This window comes from Sus scrofa, chromosome 2, assembly GCF_054392235.1.
Source record: "Sus scrofa isolate SSC_HxYL_T2T_F1_AM1 chromosome 2, Sscrofa_HxYL_maternal_Yorkshire_Landrace_v2.0, whole genome shotgun sequence".
Taxonomy (NCBI): Eukaryota; Metazoa; Chordata; class Mammalia; order Artiodactyla; family Suidae; genus Sus; species Sus scrofa.
The window spans coordinates 85,283,897-85,309,183 of record NC_139384.1 but is presented as its reverse complement, the minus strand read 5'-3'; the positions used below and the strand labels follow the sequence as shown (position 1 = coordinate 85,309,183).

The window sequence follows — 25,287 nt, the reverse complement described above, 5'->3', positions numbered from 1 at the left end:
CTGCCACACTGTATTAGAAGTGAATCACTTAATCCATCCCACCCTAAAGGGGAGAGGATTAGGCCCTATTTTCTGAAAGAAAAAGTGAGTTTGAGTTTATTTATGGGAATATGTAATATATATTCTCATACTGAATATAAGAATTTATGGAAATATTTTTAAACCACCATAGGCTATTTCTAATTTTCTGCTGTTGCATATGTTCTATGTACATTCTATATATGCCTTATGCCAGCTTCTCCTCATGGCTTCCTGTCCAGCCTGGGTCCTACACCACCCATTCCAAACAGAGTACAGCTGAGAATGGGGTGAGGATGGCTGCCTTAGATTCACCAGGATTTACCCTGGAGCTGGGGTCACCTTCTCCTGAGACACCAGGAAAAGCATGGACTCAACCCAAACCGGCAAGGAAAACAGAAGGGATGGGCTTTGGAAAGACAATAAAAGGACATGTTGAAGACACTGAGAAGGCTCGACAAGGGGGTATGAACTGCTAAGCTGCCAGGGCAAGAACACTGGAGTCCATGTGTGAGAGCAGACCTGCAGCTCTCTGGGCCGACCCCTGCCACCTCCACTAGGTAAGAGGCCATCAGCACTGTACAGTGATGCTTCCCAGCATACTGATGGCCTCCACCTCTGGCAAGGTCCCCTTCCCAACCTGAAGCCCCAGTGCACCAAGTGGTGCCAACTGAGGGCACAGAGGCAAGTGTCTCCCAGGGTGGAAGGGCAAGTCTTGTCCTTTAAGCTTCCTCCAGCTTAAAGGAATACAGACAACCTTGGGGCTTTCTTCACTTGCTCTTGCAACAACCCAGCTCAGCTAAACTGTGTTACTACCTGATGGGGACCCTACCTCAGGAACCAGTGAGGCCAGTGGTTGTCGACCCTGTTCCACACCAGGAGATCAAATAGCCCGTTCCATCTAGGGCAGTGTTTCTTGATCCAGGCACTGCTGACATAGTGGCCCAATTATTGTCTGGGGTGGGGCCGTCCTGGGCACTGTGGGGTGTGCAGCAGCATCCCTGGCCTCCAGCCACTGAATGCCAGGAGTGTCCCCAGACATTGCCCAGTTGAGAACTGCCGGTCTAGGACAAGCCCAATCCCATGGCACCAGCTTTGAGACCCAGGCCAAGATATGAGCAGCAACATGGGCTGGTTCATGCCTGGTCCAGAACCTAATCTAGAAAGACCATCAGGATGCACCATGCGCTGCCCTCTGGCTCAAGATCAGGCTTGAGACAGCACGTTTGCTGGCATAAGCTAAGAATTCAGGACATGGTCTTGTTGTATGTGACTCTGAGCAGTAATGCTTATGCACCCTGAGCTTTGAAGACTACTGAGTTAGACCAAAGTCAAGAACAAAAGGAGAGCCTGCCCACAGAAGGCTGGGCATCCAACCTGCTTGGCCTTGATGTAATTCAGTGTAACCTTAGGAGTTCCTATGTGCCAGCAGGACAACCCCTGTCAGTTTTATTATGAAGGCCTGCAAACATCACAGTTTTGAGAAAACTGGTTGGCTGTGAGGGGGTTGACACCAGCTTTGAGTTCCATGTGTGGTGGTAAAATGCACTTGATCTCACTAGAGGTCACCCCTTGCCCCCTGATCTGCTCAGATGACAGTATGAAGAACCTCTTCTGTGCAAACAACTGAGACACTGGAGAGTGGCAGAGAAACACCATCTGTGGGAAGGAAGGATGTGCCCACAGCCCAGCAGGCAGCAGGGGCCTCCCTCTTCAACCCAGGGCCTGAAAAGGCCTCAGTGTGAAGAGTTACTGAGATCCCACAGAGGGGCTCAGATGCAGGCCCTCAGGCTGAGAAAGGTCCTGGAACATACATGGGAATGAGAGGGCATGGAGGCTGACAGGGAAATAGTCCTGTGTGCTAAGGGACAGAGGAAGTATGGGTGACAGGAGGCTGAATGGTGGGCTTGGGGCTCTGGGATACTAGCCAGAATCCATATTTTATCCAGTAACCAATGGGGTGTCTCAGCCATATCTCAGGACAAGATCTATCCAGTTAGGATGCTAAGATGGTGCTGTGGACTAAATTCTGCTCCCACCCATCACCAAGTTTACATGAAGCCCTAACCCCTAATGTGACTATGTTTAGAAACAGAAGCTTTAAAGAAATAAAATGGGGCCACAATCCTATAGGACTAGTATCCCTATGAGAAGAGAGAGACACCAGGAATGCCCACACAGAGAGGGGATCACATGGAGACACAGGGAGAAGATGACCACCTGCAGGACAACAAGAGAGGCCAATCTTGCCAGCACCTTGATCTTCAATGTCCAGCTTACAGACTATGAGAAATAAATGTGTTGTTTAGGTCACCCAGTCTGTGGCATTTTGTTATGGTGCCTCGAGCAGACTAAGGCAGGTGGTGATGGTTACAGAGGGGAGAAGCTGAAGGCAAAGATCTTTAGATGACATGAGACACACAGAGGCCTCAATCAGCATGGTGGAAATTGGAAGAGAATGTATGAGATTTCGGGTTGCCTGTGCAAAGTTCAGCCAAGCTGGCTCCCAGTGGTTGGGGGCTGCAAACACCCAAAACAGAGCTTGCAAAGCAGTCAAGTAAATGCTAGGTGAGAATGACCAAAGTGGTAGCGGTGACCCCAAAGGGAACACATGACCACCTTACCCTGAGTAACTGCTCAGGACAACACAAAGCTGTTTGTGGTTGGAGAGGATGTGTGGCCTGGCTATTATTTAGCTAAGAAAGCTCTATGAGGAAATAAGAGCATGGATGCCCTCAAGCTGGGGGAGTACACATCCTGTAGGTCTCACACCCTTCTCAGGAGAGGGTTCAGCAGATTGGAGCCCAGATGGAAGGCATAGGGAGAAATGGAAGAGATTTCAAACAGGGCTCGACCAAGTATGGCCACCTCTGCCCTCTGCCTGTTTTTGTGCAGCCCATGAGCAAAGAGTGGATTTTGTATTTTTGAGAATGTGAAGTTGGAAAAAGTTAAAAGAGAGTACTATTTCATGACGTGAAAATTACACAAAATTTACATTTTGGTGTCAAAATATAAAGTTTTAATGGCACATGTCCACTTGTTTCTGTACTAAGGCGGCTTTCACCCTATGGTGGCAGAGCTCTGTAGCTATGACAGCTAGGGTAACCCGCTATTAGGGACTACATGTTTGTGTCTCCCCAAAATTCTTATGCTGAAACCCTATGCCTAAATGTGATAGGGTTGGGAGGTGGGACCTTTGGGAGGTAATTAGGATCAGATGAAGCCATGAGGGTGGGGCCCCCTTCATCATGGGATTAATGTCTTTATAAAAGTTACAAGAGGAATTCCCTGGTGGCTCAACAGCATTGGGAGTTGTTGAGCACTGTCATTGCTGTGGCTTGGGTTTGATCCCTGGACCCAGAATTTCCATGTGCTGCGGAAACACCAAAACAAACAAACAAACAAAAGTCACAAAAGAGTTTGCTTCCCTTCTCTGCTCTCCTCCTTGTGAGGACACAGAGAGGTCAGCACCTGCAACACAGAGGAGAGTTCTAACCAGAACCCAACCATGCCGGCACCCTGGAGACTTCCAGCCTCCTGAACTCCAAAGGATAAACTATTGTTTACAAGCCACTCAGTCTGTGGTACTTTTACACAGCAGCCCTGAATGAAGACACACACAAGGTAGAAAATATTTACTCTCTAACCCTTAATAGAAAGGTCTGCTGGAGTTCCCATTGTGGTTAACAAATTCAACTAGTATCCATGAGGATGCGGGTTCAATCCCTGGCCTCACTCAGTGAGTTAAGGATCTGGTATTGCAGTGTGCTGTGGTGTAGGTCGCAGACAAGGCTCGGATCTGGTATTGTTGTGGCTGTGGTGTAGGTTGGCTGTAGCTCTGATTGGACCCTTAGCCTGGGAACCTCCATATGCCATGGGTGCAGCCCAAAAAAAAACAAGACAAAACAAAAAAAAAAAGTCTGCTGATCCCTGGCTTACAGCAGCCACCATTTATTTTGTTCTTTACTCTGTAGGCTGGACTGGGTTAGCATTTGAGGTCCTCCTCCCTATAGTATCTCCTCCTCCAGTGGGCCATCCTTGGGTCCTTCACGTGGCAGGGTCCCCGAGAATGAAGGGGACTCAGGCAAAGGCTCTGGAGGTCTAGGCACAAACAGGAATAGCAGCTGGAACAGATGCTATAACAGAATACCACAGACTGGGTGTTTATAAATAATGAAAATGTCTCAGTTCTGGAGACTGGGAAGTTCACAACCAAGGTACCAGCAGATCCAGTATCTGGTGAGAGCCCACATCCTGGTTCACAGATGGCCATCTTCTCACCGAGTCCTCACACGGCAGAAGGGAGGCAGTGAGGGAGTGAGGGAGCTCTTTAGGGTCCTTTTATAAGGGCATATCCCATTCATAAGGGACTGCATCCTCATGATCTAATCACCTTCCATACATCACACTGGAGGTTAGGTTTCAACACAGTAATTTTGGGAGGACAAAGACTGTTGTCTCTGGCAGTATCACTTCCATTGCAGTCTACTGGCCAGGGAAGGGCACAAGGAAGCCCAGACACAAGCACCACAGAAACTGATGCAATTTCTAGATGGGAAGAGCTGCAAAGTTGCTGTGAAAAGGGCAGGGATATAAGGAGGAATGAAATAAAGGACAGGGACTTTTTTTTCTAATTTTTTGGCTGTACCTGCAGCTTGTGGAAGTTCTCGGGCCAGGATCAAACCTGCGCCACAGCTGAAGCAAAGCTGGATCCTTACCCTTCTGTGTCACAAAGGAACTTCCAAGAACAGAATTCACATGCCACAATGCCTTGCACATGGCAGGAGCTCACAAGGCAGCCCAGGTTGGCCAGATTTTCCAATTTTAAGCAATACTAGAAGTTGGGGTTTTGTAAAGTCTCCTAATTTTGAAATACTGGCACCTAATTCAAATATAGCAAGCAAAAAACCCACTCACAGGCCAAAGAAAGCACCACGTGTGAGAATCAAACATGATATGCAACCAATTTTCAACCCTGACCAAGAGCAAGGAGTTGGGAGTGGTTGTTGAGGAATGAGAATAAAAAGTCACAAATTCACTCTTGGAAAAGCCTCCCCTTAAGCAAAGGGCCTAAGCTTTGTCTACTGCTGTCTGAAGTCACCTGCTGCTCATAGGAGAATGCGCCAACCAGGCCTAGGGCTGCTGAGGGCCTTGCTGATGCTGTCTGCCTGGGAGGGAGAACTGAGGCAGGAGGCTGTGGGCAAAGCACCAGGACGCAGGAAGAGTGGGAGTGAAGCACATCTGTTTGATGCAGACTCACAAGTCCCAGCTGGTGTTCTTGTCTTTGGGTCCCAAGAAAAGGTCTTCTGATGGCTTTTTGGTCTGAATTTTGTTTTGGGGAGTCAGGGTTTTTTGGGGTATATCATCTAGATAAGATTTTAGAATGCAAGGCTGGCAAGACCCAATGATACCATTTTGTTCAGCGAGTCATCTAACAACAGGGACATGGAGGCCGAGATGGAAGGGACTCATCTGGGGATACCATGTTGCCCACACAGGGCTCCCTCCTATAGGATATGCTCTGCTTGCTCCCAAAAGGCCAACTGTAAAGAACACATCAGACCTTAAATGAAGCCCTCACTTCAGAAAGGCACATCTGAGGAATCTACAGGCAGGTAATAAAATGTCTCAGAGATGATCAGGAGGAAAGACAGGTCATCCTGGGTGTGCTGTAACAATGATTTCTGCTGTGGACTGTTGGAAGAACCATATTCAGTAAGAACACACACAAAATCAAAAACATCTACAGTCTAAGAAAAATACCAGATGATGGGGAGTTCCCGTCATGGTTAACGAATCTGACTAGGAACCATGAGGTTGCGGGTTCGGTCCCTGCCCTTGCTCAGTGGGTTAACGATCCGGCGTTGCCGTGAGCTGTGGTGTAGGTCGCAGACCTGGCTTGGATCCTGTGTTGCTGTGGCTCTGGCATAGGTTGACAGCTACAGCTCCGATTAGACCCCTAGCCTGGGAACCTCCATATGCCACGGGAGCGGCCCTAGAAAAGGCAAAAAGACAAAAAAAAAAAAAAAAAAAAGAAAGAAAGAAAGAAAAATACCAGCTGGAAAAAAGGTTTTCCTGGGATTAGAGTACTGAGATACCTCAGGTAGTATTCTCTTTTAAAATTGTGGACTAGGAGTTCCTTTGTGGCTCAGCAGTATTCATGAGGATGCAGGTTCAATCCCTGGCCTTGCTCAGTGGGTTAAGGATCCAGTGTTGCCATGAGCTGTGGTGTAGACTGCAGATGCAGCTTGGAACTGGGGGTTGCTGTGGCTGTGGCGTAGTTTGGCAGCCACAGCTCAATTGGACCCCTAGCCTGGGAACTTCCATATGCCACAGTTGTAGCCCTAAAAAAGACAAAATAAATAAATAAAAAAAAACTGTGGGAGTACTCATCATGGCTCAGCAGTTAGCGAACCTGACAAGAATCATGAGGATGCAGGTTCAATCCCTGGCCTCGCTCAGTGAGTTAAGGATTTGGCATTGCCATGAGCTGTGGTGTAGGTCGCAGACTCGGCTGGGATCCTCTGTTGCTGTGGCTGTGGTGTAGGGCGGCAGTTACAGCTCCTATTGGACCCCTAGCCTGGGAACCTCATATGCTGCGGGTGTGACCCTAAAAAGACAAAACAAACAAAAAAACTGTGGACTCCTCCATCAGGACACAGTTTTTCACCCACTTATTTACCACCGCTCCAGTGGTGTAAACTAAACCAGACTGAGTGCTGCGAGTTGGAAATCCCACCTTGGTGATCACCTACTTTGCAGTGTTATGGAGAGAAAACCTCAGCTCCAGCATTCCGACCAAGCTCAGTTTCCCAGGCCCATCTGTGACTACTCACAGGATTGAGGAACATAAGAGGGCTTAGATGGTACACTGTGAAGTGAGATACCCAAGGCTAACATGCTCACTCAAGACATTCATCAGTGAGGAGATTTTCAAATCCGTTTTATTGGCAATAAGATCACATTTGTAGTTTGTATGTACATGCATACATATACAACCAGAGAGATTATTTCATTTGGCATTTTGGTTCACAAGGGTTTATATATTCAAAACATATTAACATACATGTAATACTCATAACAATCCTGATTTTTCTAACAGAATTTTTTTTTTTTTTACCTTAAAAGCCTTATATGCATTTTCCATGTGAAATGCCCATTTCAGATCCAGGTACTCCCAGAAAACACACTAGAAAGGGTCTGATGAACTAAATCCTTGGGCTCTTTAGAAGACGATGGAGAATTCCATCCCCTGGCTCCCATCAGCAACCTTCTTTAAAATGTAGTCAAGAGTCTCCAGCTCTCAATCATGGCAAGCCTCATTCCTCAAGACAGAGCCACTGGGCTGCATGGCATTCCCGAGACAAGGATTCAATACTGGTGATGGGAATTTCCACAGCCTCGAGGCTGAACCACATTCCATTTGGCAGTGAAACTCCCAGAATTCTCTTCTGTCCTTCTGAAAAGGAACATGGTCCTCACGTAGAGGGTGGCTACATGGTTAGCTCCACCAGTCAGGTGCTTTAGAACACCGTCCCAATGATATGTTAGTTAAGCTAAAGAAAAAGCATTATGTAACACCCTTCTAGAAACAGTGGGATTGAAAGGATGCTCAATCAGGATCAACATGGCCATGTCTTTTTACTGCCTTGAAGCAAACTGGTGAAAAGCTGTTCTGGGAACAATGAGGGCTCATCCTTGGTTCCAGCCCCCTGCTGCTGCTTTAAGGGGCAGAGAAACCTCCACAGCCACATCTATGCTGGTCTAGCACATGGGCCTCTTGTGTCAACTGAGAGGGTGGGACTAGACAGCCAATTTGAGTTTCTCATGAGCAAGTACAACAGATTCTGAACCATCAACCCTGGAACAATTAATGACATTCAAAATCAAACAGAAGCTACTGGCTTTTTTAAAACATTCATTTCAACGGTTTTAGACAGTATAGGTGATTCTTTTTTCTTTTTTTTTTTTTTAATGGCTGGGGGTTGAAACCAAGCCATAACCTACAAGGTATCTGTGGGGCCAGATCCTTTTAACCCATTGTGGGGGCCAGGAATTGAACCTGTGAGTCCACAGTGACCTGAGCCACTGAGCCATAGCAGGAACTCCTCATTATAGTTCATTCTGCTCCCAGAGAGCAAAACTCACTGAGTAAACCTCACTCAACAGAACTGACTTTCCAAACTACAAAATGACACAGAACCACAAACCAAAGCAATTTTCAATTCTTAGTCAACAGTTAATTTAAAAAGGCAAAAGGACATGACGTGCCACAAATCCAACTTCCCTTTGGGAGGGAAAAAAAAAAAAAAAACTGCCCAAAGCAAAATATCTACCAAAAAAATAAGTCCCATTCCCCAAAATATTTACAAATGAACATTCTAGCTAATAAATAAATAAATAAAACTGGCAACCTTAGAATAATCCTCTATTCTATAAGAGAAAAGGACAGGAAGAGAATGCCATCTCCCAGCTGGTGGGGGATACCTTGGTACAAGGGACAGAACAAGGGAACAATTACCAATCAGTACCTGACCTTGGTTGGTGCCAAAAACTTTTCCTACCAAGATTCTAGCATACTCTGTGAGTAAAGAGGGCACTTCAGATTTTACATGTCATAGACATGGACAAAGACATATAAAAAAGAAAAAAAAAAAAGAAAAAAATCTCTCCGCTTTTGTCAAAGCTTCCTAATTTTGTTTTGAATTAGAGATCATTCCTTGCCTTAGTGAATAAACTAAACAGCACAGAGCTGATGAAAATAAAGACTGGTGTTAACTTCTTAACACACACACACACACACACAGCCCCTTCTTAAAGGACTAAAATCAGTCTAAATAGAGGGCTCCTTCTTCTAGTGGGAGTATGTACTTAATTATCAAATCTATCTATAATGTATTCTACATCATCATTTTGTGATTAAACTTTTTTTTTTTTGGTCTTTTTTTTTAGGGCTGCATCCGAGTCATATCGAAGTTCCCAGGCTAGGGGTCTAAGTGGAGGTACAGCTGCCAGCCTATGCCACAGCCACAGCAATGCCATATTCCAGCAATGTCTGCAACCTACACTGTAGCTCCCAGCAACGCCAGATCCTTAACCCACTGAGCAAACCTGCATCCTCACAAATACTTATCATGTTCATTACTGCTGAGCCACAATGGGAACTCCTTAAACTTTTAAGAACATAAAGCAGAGGTCATAAAGTGGAGGCAGGTATCATTTGTCCCACATAGTCTAATTTGGTTCTGGTATTTAAAACTTGGAGGATCTCACATAAAATGGGGATAATGAGTTATCTGGGAAACTGGGAAGACTCGCCACTCTGAGTTCACTCCCATGTGTTGATGACAGTGGGGGGCTTGTGAGGGACAGCACAGGCTCTGTTTTGATCTTCCTCCCATATACCCTCTACCCTCTATGTTAGACTCTAGTCATACATGTATATGTCTGGCCCTTACAAGGCTGTCTACAATTCCTGATCTGAAGTTTCACAAACTTTCAATTTATTAGCATAAAATAAAGAATGAATATAAGGTTTATAAATACCCTTTCTATATTTTCCTTACTTTTCCAGGATACTCAGTTACTCATCCAGTTCAATGGTCTTTGTCCCCTTAGCTCCATAACAACATGAAAGAACACCAATTACACTCACATGAAAAAATAATTCTGAAGGATCATCTGAAATGTTTCTAAATTTGATATATTTATTCTGATCATTCTAAATGCACACGCTGGAAGATACAGACAAAGGATAAAATATAAAATAAAACTTAAAAAAAAATTTCAGAAACAGGGGAGTTCTCATCGTGCCTCAGTGGAAACGAATCTGACTAGTATTCATGAGGATGCAGGTTCAATCCCTGGCCTCTCTCAGTGGGTTAAGGATCTGGCACTGCTGTGAGCTGTGGTGTAGGTTGCAGACTCCGCTCAGATCCTGTGTTGCTGTGGCTGTGGGGTAGGCCAGCAGCTACAGCTCTCATTAGACCCCTAGCCTGGGAACCTCCATATGTTGTGGGTGCGGTCCTAAAAAAAAGACAAAAAAAAAAAATCAGAAACAGAATATGTTGAGGAAAAAAAATCTCTATTAGGAACATGCTCTGATGCTGACTTGTTGACTTTTAGTTCTAAAATAGATAAAGTGAAAATTCAAAATACACACTTCAAAAACTTAATTTTTGTCGTTTTTTTTAGGGCCACACCCACGACATATGGAGGTTCCCAGGCAAGGTGTTGAAATGGAGCTGCAGCTGCTGGCCTACACCATAGCCACAGCAATGTCGGATCCTTAACCCACTGAGCCAGGCCAGGGATCCAATGCATCCTCATGGATACTAGTTCAAAAACTTTAAATGTATCTAATGTACCTATGATAGCATGTTTCTTTCATTTGAAAGATATTCCTTAAAATATACTGAAACCAAGTTTTTGTCCACAGTTGAAAGCTGCTACTCAAAAATACTTTCTAAGGACAACTTTCAATCAACCCTAATAGGTATTTCAGCCTTACTGAGATGGGCTTTTAAAGAAACAACAGCAGATACTTGTACCCCAATGTTCACTGCAGCACTATATACAATAGCCAAGACATGGAAGCAAGGTAAATGTCCACTGACAGAGGAATGGGTAAAGAAAATGTGGTACATTTATATGACAGAATATTACTCAGCCATAAAAAGAATGAATAATGCCATTTGCTGCAACATGGATGGACCTAGAAATTATACTAAGCGAAGTTTGTCAGACAGTGAGAGACAAACATCACATATCACTTACTTGTGAAATATAAGAAAGGGTACAAATGAACTTATATATGTAGAACAGAAACAGACTCCCAGACTTTGAAAAAGTTATGGTTACCAAAAGGGACAGGTGGGGAGTAGGGGATGGCCTGAGGGGTTTGGGGTGGAAAAGTTCCAAAATTAGGTTGTGATGATGGTTGTACAACTATAAATATAATAAAATTCACTGAATTTTAAAAATCCAAAAATAAATAAATAAATAAAATAATCCAAAAAAATATTTCCAGCATCACGTATAGTGGAAAAGGAAGGAAAGGAGGGAGGGAAGGAGGGAAGAAAGGAAGCAACCACACTTGAACAGGAAAACTCATGTGCATTGCCTTCTTAGGGTCAACTTCCAGTCAATCTCTTCAGGAAAAAATGGGAGATGCTGCTGAGGTGCAGTCACTGTCAGGACAGCTTCACATTTGGCTAGAGGTTCCCAGGGGCCCCACTCTCCTGATTTTGGGTGTGGTGTTAGGTGCACCCCAGCCCTCGAGGCAATGACAACAGATCTTCCCTGGAAGCTTGTGTCCCTGAAACCTAAGCTCAGAGGATGCGCAGACCTTGGAGGGTAAGGTTGGCTCTGGAAGGGCTTAGAGAGCTGGGGGGAGGGGCAGGCAATGGAGGCTGGCCTGAATATGACTAGGACCATCCTGAATCTGATTGCAGCTGTACCTGACAGAGCAGGGAGCTCTCACTTGTGGGTATTCTTCTGCCTGGCAGCACTGGGGCTGCCTGTGTGCTCCCCACGACCGGCGTGGGTTCCAGTGCCTTTCCCAAGCTATCTATTGCCTCTGGGAGAAATTTTTGAGAGATACAGGTTGGGTTGCTTACCATCCTGATGATGCCAGACCAGATACTTACTTCCAGAAAGGGTAATTTCTCAAGGTCTGAAGGATGTGGCCCTAAACCACAATCTGACCAGGACCCAAACTAAAGGGGGAGGATCCAAGTGACAGTATAAAGAACAGTGGAACCCAGTCTCTGCCAGCAGGGCCCAATGTTAAGCAGCTGCACTCAGGCTAGGTCTGCCACCAAAAGCACCTCTCAAGGCTCAAGCAAGCTCTGCCACGGGGTAAAGGCACAGCCTGGGAGCCAGACAACCTGCATTCCTAGGCAGACCCCATACCACCCTGGGGATGCTACAGCAGTTACTGCACCCTGAGCCTCATGTCCTCATCAGCAAAATGGGCATCATAATACCTACCTTCCAGGATTCCTGGGAGGACACAACAACAGAGCAAGTGCCTGGGACTTACAATACAGAGAATCATTAACAATTTATTATTACCCACTACTAACAGTTTGACAGGGTTCCAACCAGGCTTTCAACTCCCTTACATTCTCCAGATGAAGGAATTCAGCTATTAAAATTTATGCCACGGAGTTCCCACTGTGGCTCGGCAGAAACTAATCTGACTAGCATCCATGAGGATGCAGGTTCGATCCCTGGCCTCGCTCAGTGGGTTAAGGATCTGGCATTGCCTCAAGCTGTGGTGGAGGTCACAGATGCAGCTGGGATCCGGTGTTGCTGTGGCTGTAGTATAGGCCAACAGCTGAAGCTCTGATTCAACCCCTAGCCTGGGAACCTCTGTATGCCATGGGTGCCGCTCTAAAAAGACAATCAATCAATCAATCAAATTTATGTCAAAAGCATAAACAGAGCTTCTTCTGAGGGGAAATCAAGTATTGCACCAAAATCCAGGAACTGTCTTATTTAGATTTAAAATAAGATGCAAAGGTAGAGGTAGCCAGCTATGTTTCGTGGATGGAAATTCGACAAGACTGCTAGAAATGGGAAATATAACAGTAGATCTGTCCTGCCTGTCATGTTCCACCAGCATGGACCTCCACCATCCAGCTCTGAGCTCTCGACGTTTTCATTACCAACAGGACTTAACTCATAAGAGCCCTGCCAGATTTCTTGAGCAGCTCTCAGCCTCACAACTGAAAACTGCATTCAGGGCTAATTAAATGTACTGTCAGATTCAACTTTTCACATAGGATCAATCCTTAATTCTGAATACCTGCAGCACTAACTCTAACTCTAAAAAAGTATTGTAAGATTTAAAAGGACACATAAGGTAAAATAAATGAAAATCATCATTATTAGTAAGTAATTGCAAGCTTTTCTTATACCTTCAATAGTGCAAATGTATCCAATTGCCACTAAATTTTAAGACAGTTCAGATTCCAACTCTATTTACAGATACCAATGTAAAGAATATTCCTATCCAGGGTTATATTACCAATTTTAAAAGCCAGGAAAACCAAAGCAAAATTCCTCTAAGAAATAAGCTGTTGTCTTTGCTTTGGCAACTCACTAAATGGGGTTTGTAAATACTGTTGCCCAAATGCTACCCTAAAGCTAGGACTCTCAAAATCTGTTATCTGATCAGATTTTCCATGGCATGTTATATAAGAAATACATACTTTGAAAGCAGCTGAAGGTTCCAAGCAAAAGTCATTCCCCCCAAAATAGAATGTCTGGTTAACTTAAAACCATTCAGATAATGGAAGAATATCTTGATTAAAGGTTTTGTGAGACTGAAACTTATTTTGCTATGATTCCTATGGGTTTTCGTTGTTGATTTTTTGGCTGCACCCAGAGCATGCAGAAGTTCTCCCTCCAGGGATCAAATGCTCTACAGCAGTGACATCAGATCCTTAACCAGCTGAGCCACCAGGGAACTCCTATGTTTTTGTTTCCATTAAATCTACTCTTTTCTCAAGGAAAAACACATGCTCTTGGGGACAATTCTAAGATACAAACTACAAAATACAGACAAAAGCTGTACCAAAATGTATAAGCACATTAATTCAAATAAATGGCAAAAACATCTACTGAAGCCAGCAATTATCTATCTTAACAGTGTAAATGCTCAATTTCTCCTCTGGAAGATAATCTTAATAGGAAGCATAACATTTAAGCGATTTTCCACATCTGACTGAAGAATGCAATGGAGAAACAGAGAAAAAACAAGAAAGAGAAGAGAGAAAAAAGAGCAGCATGCGGACAGAGGGGCAGAGCGTTTCAAAAGGACATTGGTCTCTGACAGCCAAGAAGGCCAGCAGAGTCTGGCTGCTGTGACTAAGCACCAGCAATCAGGATACCACCAAAAATGATGGAAGCAGGAAGGATAACATAAAAATGTAACACTCTGGGAGTTCATTGTGGCACAACAGGTTAAGAATGAGGCGGTGTCACAGCAGCAGCTCTGGTCGCTGCTATGGTGCAGGTTCAATCCCTGGCCTAGGAAATACCACATGCCAAGGTCCAAAAAAATAATTTGGAAAAAAAAAAAAAGTAACACTCTGTTCCAGGAAACAGCAGACCATACATTCTTTCCCTGATAGAAAAATCCATGACAAGCCAACACTACACCTTAGAGACCATTCTGGATGCAGAAAACAAGAGGAGCTCTCCTGACTTCCCCAATCCATGGTTCTAAGCCTCGACCTACTTCCTTCTGATCCCACAGGAAAGAACATCCCAACAACTGGGTTGAGGGGTCACCACCATCTTTTCACTAGCTTTATCTATTTTCAATGTGCTGAAATGGTATATGAATGAAATGTGCAGCACAGGCTCTCCTGAGCTGCAGACACATCTTAGTTATCTAAGGGATGGTTCAAATCCAGTCTGTGAGAAATCGGCCCAAGAAATTCTGCCAGGCTACTAGTTGGAAACTGACACAGGGCAGTAAATGAAAATGATGTGGGGGGGAAGGCACTTTCCCCCAGGGATGCCAGCCCTGGATTCCTCCCTGGGACCTGATCTTGAGTGCGAGGCTGAAGAACTGAGACTGCAGAGAGGCTCCAAGGAGAAGCCTTGGAGAATGGTGTGTGTGTGGAAAGGGGGTGTCTGAACATTAGGGGTACTACCTATAGATTCTCTCCTTCCCCTGGCTGGTTCCTACCTGTGGCCACCCTCACCCCCAGCTCTTCTCCTCAAGGCTCTTTTTTCTCCCCTCCCAAACGTAGACATCCCTGTCTGTTACTAAATCTTAAAAATCCAATCATCCATTCCATTGAGTTTCAAGGTCCCAGGTCCCTCTACCCCTCCTCACTTTCCTCCTCGCCTGGAAGCCCCAGGCATCCACTCTTCTAACGCGTGTCAGGACTTCCCTCACATCAACACTGCTACCCTTCAAGTCTCTGCCCAAACCCCTCTTAGGCCTCTATTCCCTCCACCATGCCTCTGCCTCTCCCTCAATTACCCTCCAAGGTCTGTGTTCTCACTCGCCCGCCCCATCAGCGTTCACACCGCCCCCGTCCCGCGGCCTAGCCAAGCACTCCCCCAAGGCCGTGCTGGCTCCCCATCAGGGATCAAGTCCCCACCTCCACTCCCCTCTCCAGCGCTGAGGTCTCTGCTCCACCCCCTGTCCCGCCAGGTCTCCTCCCAGGTCTTCCCCTTCTCCTCACCACCCCCCATCCCCGCCTGTCCTTGGCCCTTTCCTCTCCCCCAGCCGGGCCAGGCACCCTCCCTGGCCTGTCTTCTCTCCCCCAAGTCAGGTGCCGCCGCCCTCCTAGGGCAGCTCCACTCCTCGTCAGACCTTGGCGCCACCTCAGGCCCATTTCCCCAGACAGGGCCAGAGCCCCATCCCACGTCAAGAGCCCCTTCGCTCTCCCGGACACATATAACTCGGGGCTGCGGCCTCCCCGAGTTCGGGGCCGGGCGGCGCGGGCGACGCAGGGGTAGTTACCTGTATTGCGAGCCGGAGCCCTGCGCGAATCCGTAATAGTTACTCGCCGCCATCTTGGCGTCTCCCCTGAGCGCCCGCCAACCCCGAGGCGCGAAGGGGCGGGCCCTATGGCGTGTGACGTCATCCAGGCTCGCGCGCGGTCCGCGTGCCGCTCACGCACCGCCACGCGCTCCAGACCCTGCCCCCCGTGCGAAGCTCGTACCTTCTCGTTTCCTATATTGCGTCTGGGGGCGTGTCTTTGCCTCTAGCCCCGCCCACGGAAAAGCCCCTCCCCTTACCCGGAGCCCCACCCTCCCTCCATTACTCAGCATCCGGGGTCTTTGGCTTGACACCCCACCCCCATCCCCATCCCCACCTCGAGCCCCAGACCCGCCCCTCTCAGATTCTGCCCAAGCTCCGCCCCTCGCCGCAAGCCTGCCCCTTGCCTAGTCCTTGGCTTCCTCTCAACCACTCAACTTTGGAGGTTTCCCTCTCTGAAAACCAGGCTGGAGTTTTTACTTTTTATCTCGTGGGTGGATTTGGTTACCTTGCTGACCATATCTGGCCGGGTCGATGTGTCCTTATTGATACGGCCAAGTCTTGCTTGTCCCCTCGGCAGCCCCCTGGGTGCCAGTATTTCATGGGGCCTTCTGAGGGTTCACTCACCATCTAAAATTTGGCGGCTCTAAATTAGTAGTTCTCAACTGCAGTGTTTTGCCCTCAGGGGGCGGTGAGCAGTATCTGGGCACATCTACGATTATCATGACTAAGGGTGCTCCTGGCACCAAGTGGGTGGGGGTCAGGGACGCTGATCAATACTCTACAGAGGCCAGGAGGACCCCCACAACAGAGAATGACCTGGCCCCTATGTCAGCAGTGCCGAAGGGGAGAAACCATATTCTAAGGGTAATTCATTTTGAGAGCTATTTCTTGACTCACTTACTCCAGACAGGACCATCTTGGGGGAAGTGAGCTGCATGGTACCAGTCCTCAGGAACTTAGAAATAGGGAAGCAAATCATAACCAAACTATTAATTACTATTATGGTAGTCTTGGGTTAAAACAGCTTTATTGAGATATACTCACACGCCATATAATTCACTCATCAAAGGTGTGAAATTCAGGGGTTTTTAGTATATTCACAAAGTTCTGCCACCATCACCACTAATTCCAGAATATATTCATAACCCCAAGAACAAACCCTGTGCCCCTGAGCAGTCACTCCCCAACCCCCTGGCCTGAGCCCCTGGCCACCACTACTTTGCTTTCTGTCTTCAGTTCTTGACAGTTCACACAAATAGAAGACTACTGAGCGATAAAAAGGAACAAACTTTTCTTTTCTTTTTTTTTTTTTTGAGGGCTGCACCAGAGGCATATGGAAGTTCCCAGGCTAGGGGTCCAGTCAGAGCTGCAGCTGCCAGCCTATGCCACAGTCACAGCAACACCAGATCCAAGCTGCATCTTTGACCTACACCACAGCTCATGGCAAAGTGGGATCCTTAATCCACTGAGCGAGGCCAGGGATGGACCAGTGTCCTCGTGGATCCTAGTTGGGTTCATTACCACTGAGCCACAATTGGAACTCCAGGAACAAACTCTTGATACACACCACAACTTGGATGAAGCTTTAGAGAATTATGTTGAGTGGGAAAAGCCAATGGTGAAAGGTCACATACTCTTATGATTCCATTTACATAAATTCTTGAAAAGTCAGATTATAGAAATAGAGAACATATTTGTGATTTCTAGGGATTAAGGACATGGGGAAGGGGGAACAGGGAGTGGAAATAGCTATAAAAGACAACACGAGGGATCCTGTGATGATGGAAATATGTTCTCTATCTTGACAGTATCAAAAGCAATAGTGATAATTGCGCTATACTTTTGCAAGATGCTACCATTGGGTAACATAGTAGAAAAGGGTACATGAGATCTCTCTGTGTTATTTTTTGTTTGTTCCCCTAGCCTGTGAACTTCCATATGCTACAGGTGCAGCCATAAAAAGGAAAAAAATAATTTTTACTGACTGGGGGCAGGGGATGGTGGTGCACTTTTGCCCCTTTTTATTTTATTTTTTAAATGATTTTTATTTTTTCCATTATACCTGGTTTACAGTTTTTGTCAATTTTCTACTGTACAGCAAAGTGACCCAGTCATACGTACATATGTACAATCTTTTTCTCACATTATCTTCCATCATACTCCATCACAAGTGACTATAGTTCCCAGTGCTATACAGCAGGATCTCATTGCTTATCCGTTCCAAAGGCAATAGTTTGCATCTATTAACCCCAGATTCCCAGGCCATCCCACTCCCTCTCCCTCCCCCTTGGCAACCACAAGTCTGTTCTCCAAATCCTTTTTGCCCCTTTTTAAATAGGCGCAGGGCTGGTTAATTCTTGGACAGGAACCATGACAAGCACAGGGTGCCAAGGAAAGCCGTATGGGTGATTTAGTAGATGGCATTCTTCCATTTGTGTCTTAATGACCATGTGTGGCCACAAGGAAAACCTAGTGGGTCTGGCAAATGCCACTCTCCCACCATGCCCTGGCTAAAGGCCAGCATGGTAATTACACGCGGCCTCCCTCCAATTCCCTGCAGCTCTGACTAGATAACCCAGGCTGCATAACCCAAGCAGTTCTGTTTCAATGTTAGTATACTGTATGTATTGCATAATACCTTATTTTCCTATATTTACTATAACCATTGTGCTAAATGTTTTACATGCCCAATCTTATCTAGTCCTCAAAATAGCCCTCAGAAGTGGATACAGTTGATTCTTTCTTATTGACAGCAGCTCTGTTCCTTTTTTTTTCTTTTCTTAGGGCTGTACCCATGGCATATGGAAGTTCCCAGGCTAGGGGTTGAATCGGAGCTGCAGCCACTAGCCTACGCCACACCCACAGCAATGCTAGATCTGAGCGGAGTCTGCAGCCTACACCACAGCTCATGGCAACACCGGATACTTAACCCACTGAGCTGGCCTAGGGATTGAACACACATCCTCAAGGATACTAGTTAGGTTCATTACTGCTGAGCCACAATGGGAACTCCCAGCATCTCTGTTTTTAAAGTTGCTACAGACACTGAAATACCAAATATTGAACCATTGCTCCTAGGGAAAATATAGGGTTAGGTTCCTGTGAGCCTCTGGTCACAACATTTTCATCACTCAACCAAAACATAACCTTGTGTTATGTGTATTTTTTAAAGGTATCTTATTTAATATACATTGTAGATTCCTTAACATTGAACTCACAGTCAACAGCACTATATCTAACATGTGTATCTTCTCCATACACAGTCTTCTTGTGTTAATAAAGACTAGACAGCACTTCAGCACCATGCGTGGGGATCATTATAAACGGCAAAATCACTAACAGAAAGAACAAAAATGTTAAAAGCATGGCACTAAACAGACCCCAGAAAGGACAGTTGTTTACAGTCAAGACTGAAATATGCATCACCTGGTTCAGCCAGGAACACATACATGGCAAACACTCAAATTTTTCACTTCTTTATGTTGTCTACAAATGACCCTGGATGTACCGTGAGTATTGATTTTGGGGTTACAAATACATTTCAGCCAGTAGGCAAATTTACAAATACAGTGAATAAAGAGGATCGAGTGTACTTATACGAATCCCCTTTGCAAATCAGGAAAAGGAGATTCAAGGAGATTTAGCAATTTAATTGCCTCAGAAAATTTTACTGAGAACCAACTATGTTTCAAGTGTAATTCTAAGGCAGGATTTCTCAACCTGCGCTCTGTTGATATTTGAGGCCAGACAATTCTTTGCTGGGGTGGGGGTGGGGCTGTCCTGTGGATGTAGAGTATTGGGCAGCATCTCTGGTCTTTACCCCCTCAATGCCAGTATTATGCCCGTCCCCTGGCTCTGAAAACCAAAAATGTCCCCAGACATCACCAAATGTCCTCTGTGGGGTAAAAATTGCCCAGAGGTGAGAAGCACTGGTGTAGGGGTTAAAGGTACAACAATGACATGGCACAACACTGTATTTCAACTATACTCTACTAATAACTTTGGGGGGGCTTTTTGTCCTTTTAGGGCTGCAACTGCAGCATATGGAGGTTCCCAGGCTGGGGTCTAATCGGAGCTATAGCTGCTGGCCTATGCCAGAGCCACAGCAATGCCAGATCCAAGCCGCATCTGCAACCTACACCACAGCTCACGGCAACGCCGTATCCTTAACCCACTGAGTGAGGCCAGGGATTGAACCCTCAACCCCATGGCTCCTAGTCGGATTCATTTCCACTGCCTGAGCCTCGACGGGAACTCCTAATAATAAATTTTTAATAAAAAGATACAACAATGACAGACTGAAACATTTCTGATCTCAAGAAACTTACATTATGGTGGAACGGGAATAGGGAGTTAGTGTTTAATGGGGACAGAGTTTCCGTTTGCGAAGGTGAGAAAGTTATGGAGATGGATGGTGGGGATGGTTGCACATTGTGAATATAATTAATGCCACTGAAATTTACATTTATAAGGCATTTTTTGCATAGAATAAAAATTGTGTCATATATATAATATATAGGACATATAATATATATATCATATGTGTATATACACACGTATATACATATATACACCCACATACATATATAAATATATGCATATATATATACACACAAATAAATATATATACATAATATACACATATATTTTAATTACAAATAAACCAGACAAGAAGTTCTCCTGTGGCTCAGAGGGTTAAGGATTTGGTGTTGTCACTGCAGGGGCTCTTGTACTGCTATGGCTCCAGTTAGATGATCCCTTCCGTGTGCCATGAGTGTGGCCAAAAAAGAAACAAACAAATCGATAAATAATCCAGACAAGAGCCAAGCCTGGTTCACACGGCGGCTTTGTGGCAGCAGCTGTAGCACCACGGACAGCTCCCAACGCTCTCATGGAGAAGGGGCTGCTGCTTTTTAAATGCCCTCCTGTTCTAAATGCCTTTCTCCCGCCTTCTTCATCCCACCAACTCCTACTTAATCCTCAAGATCCAACTCATATAATCGCCACCCCCGGCTCACCCCAAGAAATCTCCCCATGCACCACTCCCCACAAGTCGCTTTGCTTCAAAGGTGTCTCTGTCAGTCCAGATTCCCTTGCCCACCAGCTTCCCTGAGAGGGAGTTCTACGAAAGCAAAGTCAGCAAAATCATATTCCTGTCCATATCCCAGTGCCCAGCACTAGAACTGACCTGGATTTTGCACTCAGTGTCTCTTCCCAGAGCTCCACTCCTTCCAGCAGGAGGTGCACAGTCCAGACCTTGTGCTGTAGGTTCTGGGCTCTCCTCCCCTGCTGTGGGGAGGTTGCCTTTATGCCTCTGGCTTGGAGGGGCACAGACCCTGATGCGGTGAGTGGGGCAGCATATAATCACTGTGAATACAGTATTGTCTGAGACCCACTAAGGGAGTCAGCATGCATTCTACCTGAATTTCCCAAATATCTCCTCTGTGCTGGGTGCTGCCACCCTAGCACATTACAGTGTACGAGAGCAACCAAGTCTCTTTTCTCTTGAAATGTGTGTTCCAACAAGGGCATTCTGCAATAAACAAAGAAACAAGTAAATGATCTCAAATAGTGGTAAGTCTTATAAAAACAACAACAGGCTCCTCAATACCTTAAACATAGAATTAGCATATGACCCAGCAATACCACTTTAAGGTAAATACCCCAAAGAACTGATATCAGGGATTCAAATAAATCCAGGTACACCCATGTTCACAGCAGCACAATCACCAAAATGTAAAAACACTTTTTTGTATCCAGTGATGAATGACTACACAAAAAGTGGCTTATGCATTCAATGGAATACCTGATTCAGCCATAAAAATGAATGAAGCACTGAAACACACTGCAGTGTGGATGATCTTGAAAAATGATGCTCAGTGAGAGAAGCCAGTAAGATGGCATAGTATATGATTCCATGTATATGAAATATCCAGAACAGGCAAATCCACAGAGACAGAAAGTGGATTAGTGGTTGCCAGGGATGGGGCAGGGGACATTAAGAGATTGCTTAATCACTACAGGATTTCCATTTAGGGTGATGAAAAAGTTCTGGAACTAGATAGTGGGGATGGTTGCACAACACTGTGCATATACTTAATGTCACTGAACTATACACTTTCAAGTGGTTAAAATGGTGAATTTCAGATTAGGTGTACTTTACAATTTAAAAAATTATACTAAGAAAAAAAAATCAGACTAGGTAATGGGATGGAGGATGCTGGAGGGAGAGGCAAGGTAGGGGGTGATCAGAAAAGGCCTCTCTGAGGAGATTATTTCTGAGCTGACAGCTGAATAATGCAAACATCTGGGGGAAGAGCATCCCTGCTGAGGGAACAGCTTGTGCAAAGGTCCTGTGGTGAGAATGGATGTCATGTGTTCACAGAACGAATGAAAAACCACCACAGTGATTAAGAAGGACAGGATGTAACAAAAGGCACCTGTTCCTATTTGGGGTAATGTATTAGTTTTCTGTGGCTGCCATAACAAAGTACCACCAACTAGGTGGCACAAAACAACAGACTCCTGAGAGCTGTGAGGGAGAATTCATTTTGAGCCTCTTCAGCTTCTAATGACCACCAGCAATCCTTTACATTCCTTGTCTTGTAGATGCATCACCCTAAACTCTGCCTTTGTCTCACATGGCACCAGCCCCACACACACTCATGTCTTTTCCCCTTCCCTTCTCTTATAAACTCATTTGTCATGGGATTTAGGGCTCATCTTAAATTCAATATGATCTCATCTGGAGATCCTTAAGTCAATTCCATCTTCAAATAAGGTCACATTCACCAGTTCCGAAGGTTAGGACATGAAACATATCTTGGGGGGGGGCAACCATTCAACCTGCTACCAGTCTAAAAATTAAAACAGCAGCAGCATGAAACACGCATATAAATTTTCTCATGCTGTGGCACAGTGCTAAGCCACCTCCCGTGCATCACCTCATTAAATACTGAACCGCCATTATGTTAACGTTTCCATTTCACAGATGAGGAAACTGAGGCCCAGCAGGTAAGATCAATTATCCAACTGGGCCCCCCAGCTAGTGAGTGGCCAAGCCAGTGTAGTCCGATTTCAGAGGGTGCCCCCTTAACTCTATACTGTTCTATCATCACACGCACAACTGCAGGGGGCGCCTTTTGGTGGCCTGGAGTAAGTGTGTCTGAGAAGATTCTGCCTCTCCAGCACCCAGGCCTGTGTTTGGCACATGGCTCATAGTAAGCGGCCGGCTGAGGGGCCCTTGAAATGGGTCCCTGAGGATCTTATTTCCTCCCTCCCTCATCATCTAAAGAATGAGGCCATGGCCGCCATTTATTTATTTGTTCCTTGTTTTGTTTTTAAATCTGTGATGCGCCATCAGGAAACCATTTCCGCTTCTGCCCCTGGTGGGGCTCTTGGAAATGCTCCCCTCTCAGCCAATGGAGAGCACCGATTCTGGCAGGGGGCTGTGCTTTTTGGTCAGCCCTGCCCCCACCCACCCACTCTGCACACAAAAGCAGCATAATTAACTGTCTTAAGGAAGCCGATCCTCTGCCAGCTGCGATCTGGCAAGAAGAAAATACCTCGGAGGCACGAGCTGCGACGATGACGGGGGACGCTGCCGCAGCCAAGAGAAGGGGAGCCGACCCCTAGCTGCAAGCCGTTCTCCACCCCTGGACAAAAGCGCCCATCTGCTCCCGTCACATTGCTCTGGGTGACCTTCCTTGGATGCAGAGTCCGCCCCTGCGTGCATCTTCCTCGGATGCTCTGAAGGCCGGGGGACCGCGCTCTGAAGACGAGGGATGCCAGGCTGCATCCTCCCAGGGCTGGTCTTTGTTTGCGAGTAAACGGGAGAGGCCGCGGAGGTAGCCGGGACTCACGCGGAGGTGAGTCCACTTTCTTTCTCCCCGCCCTGCAGAGGAATATTGTCCCCAAGCATCTAATACTGTTGCTGCAAACCCCCTTCTGGCAGATGGGGCTGGTGGGAGCAGAGAACCAGGGTCTTGGGATTCTTGGGATGGTAACCTTTACATTTTCCACACGCGGAAAAAACCATCCGCCGTGCACACCCACCCACCAGTCATCTCCCAAGCCCACAGTTCACCTGGAAGGCAGAAGACTGCACCATTTCCAGGACGGGCTATGAGATTGGGCGGATCAAACCCTCAGCCCCTCTGTGGGACGCTTCCGGAGAGACTGAAATGTACGCGCGTCCCACCTCTGTGTATTTCCTATTTATAACGCCGTGAGCGGATTTGGAAAAAGGATTTGATGGATGTATACATGGAGGCTTGCCTATCGGGTGGGGAGGAAGCGACATGGTTGAAGCCAGAGAGTTACCCTCCTCTATCTGGACTTGTATGTGATGTGCTAATAATTGAGCGCCACAGCAGGAAGGGACGCGAAGGGACGCTTCTCAGCTTCCCCGCTGCCTTATTAAAGGCCCTCGAAGGTGAAGTCAGGATCAGAGGGCGGGACCTGTCTGGGCCCATCGGGGACCCATCCACAGGCCATTTAGAGGATCGTGGAGCCACCTGGTGTGGCTCCAGAGTCTCAGCTGTGGGTGGGGTAGAGGTGGGTGGTTCTTTCTGGGGCCTGAGCTCACACCCAGCTCAGGAAAAGGGAAACAGAGGCAAAGACCACTCCCTTCTGAACGGAAACAATTTCTATTGATGCGAACTTTCTCTTGCAGTAAGGTTTTGGGTTGTTGTTAAGCCCAGCATCAAGATATTTTCCTCTTCCTCTCTCTCTCTTCCTCTCTCTCTCCCCCAAACTGCGTCTTACTGTCCCTCCTCCATGAATGAATGACGACATTCAGGCCAGTGAAAAGAATCCAGTGAGAAACTCTCACTGAAGTGGGGGAGGGTTGAATTGCCGACATCTCCTACCCTCTCCCTGGCCATCACCTGTCTTGGGCTCCCTCTGACTCCCTCTCTGAGCCATGATCCCAAATGCAAACCCACCATCCACAGGGGCTTCCATTCAGACAAGGGCTTTGGGAGACACACCCTAACGGATGGCCACACACCAGCTCTACCCTGGCAGGTGCAGCATGGGGAGGGCGAAGTTGCTGGAGGTCTGGACCTCAGGTGTTGGCAAGTGAGGATGACAACTTCTCAATCTCAGATCTATGGATATTTGGGGCCAATCATTCTTGATCATGGAGGGCCATCCTGGGTACTGTAGGACATTGAGCAGCATCCCTGGTCTCCACCCACTTAATGCCAGCAGCACCCCCTCCCCAAATTGTGACAACCAAAAATGCCTCCAAACATTGCCTATTGGGGAGGGAGCAGTTACTCACAGTTGAAAACGACTGGATTAAAAGTACAGAACCTGTGCTATTAGTTGAGTCATAGGCTCCTGGGTGTGATCATTTCTAGACCAATTCTTTCATTTACAGCCAGGGAAACTGAGGCAGGGGAGTCTGCCATGCCCCAGGGTAGACCCAAATTCATTCTCACTCAGCAGTTCTGACCACACTCCCAGACAGCCGAGCACTTAAGCCAGCATCTAGAACACTGCCCCCACCCCATTCCCTGAGTCCAGCTGGCTCCTCACATCAATAAAAATAAAACTGGCATTTTGTGGTTGGTAATCATGATGATCCTGATTTCCAACCCCAGTCACTTTCCACACTGCTTTTTTTAGTCCTAGAATCAGGTTGTCAGCACTTGCTTCTTTTTCAGGGATGGGAGTGCAGGACAGAGAGGCAGGGCAGGTGGGCTGAGGCAGATAGAAGTGGGCTGGAGTTAACTAGGTCCTGTTTGAATGTC

General features: G+C 46.4%; 2 protein-coding genes across 27 annotated transcripts in view; one reads left to right on the top strand and one right to left on the bottom strand.

Moving 5' to 3' along the window:
• Positions 1 to 15,591, bottom strand: part of ZFR2 (zinc finger RNA binding protein 2) — a 54,030-nt gene extending 38,439 nt beyond the window's left edge. For all 23 annotated transcript variants that reach the window (XR_014837792.1, XR_014837793.1, XR_014837788.1 and 20 more), the window contains exon 1: positions 15,509 to 15,591. Coding sequence is in view for 14 of the 23 variants with exons in the window: in XM_085013247.1 (XP_084869373.1) it covers positions 15,509 to 15,561 (53 nt within the window). In the remaining 9 variants the exon portion in view is untranslated. The remainder of the gene's footprint in view (positions 1 to 15,508) is intronic.
• A 7,459-nt stretch (positions 15,592 to 23,050) lies between these two features.
• ATCAY (ATCAY kinesin light chain interacting caytaxin) overlaps positions 23,051 to 25,287 on the top strand; it is a 37,613-nt gene continuing 35,376 nt past the window's right edge. For all 4 annotated transcript variants that reach the window (XR_014837782.1, XM_005661343.4, XM_085013242.1 and 1 more), the window contains exon 1: positions 23,051 to 23,397. The gene's annotated coding sequence lies outside the window, so the exon portion shown is untranslated. The remainder of the gene's footprint in view (positions 23,398 to 25,287) is intronic.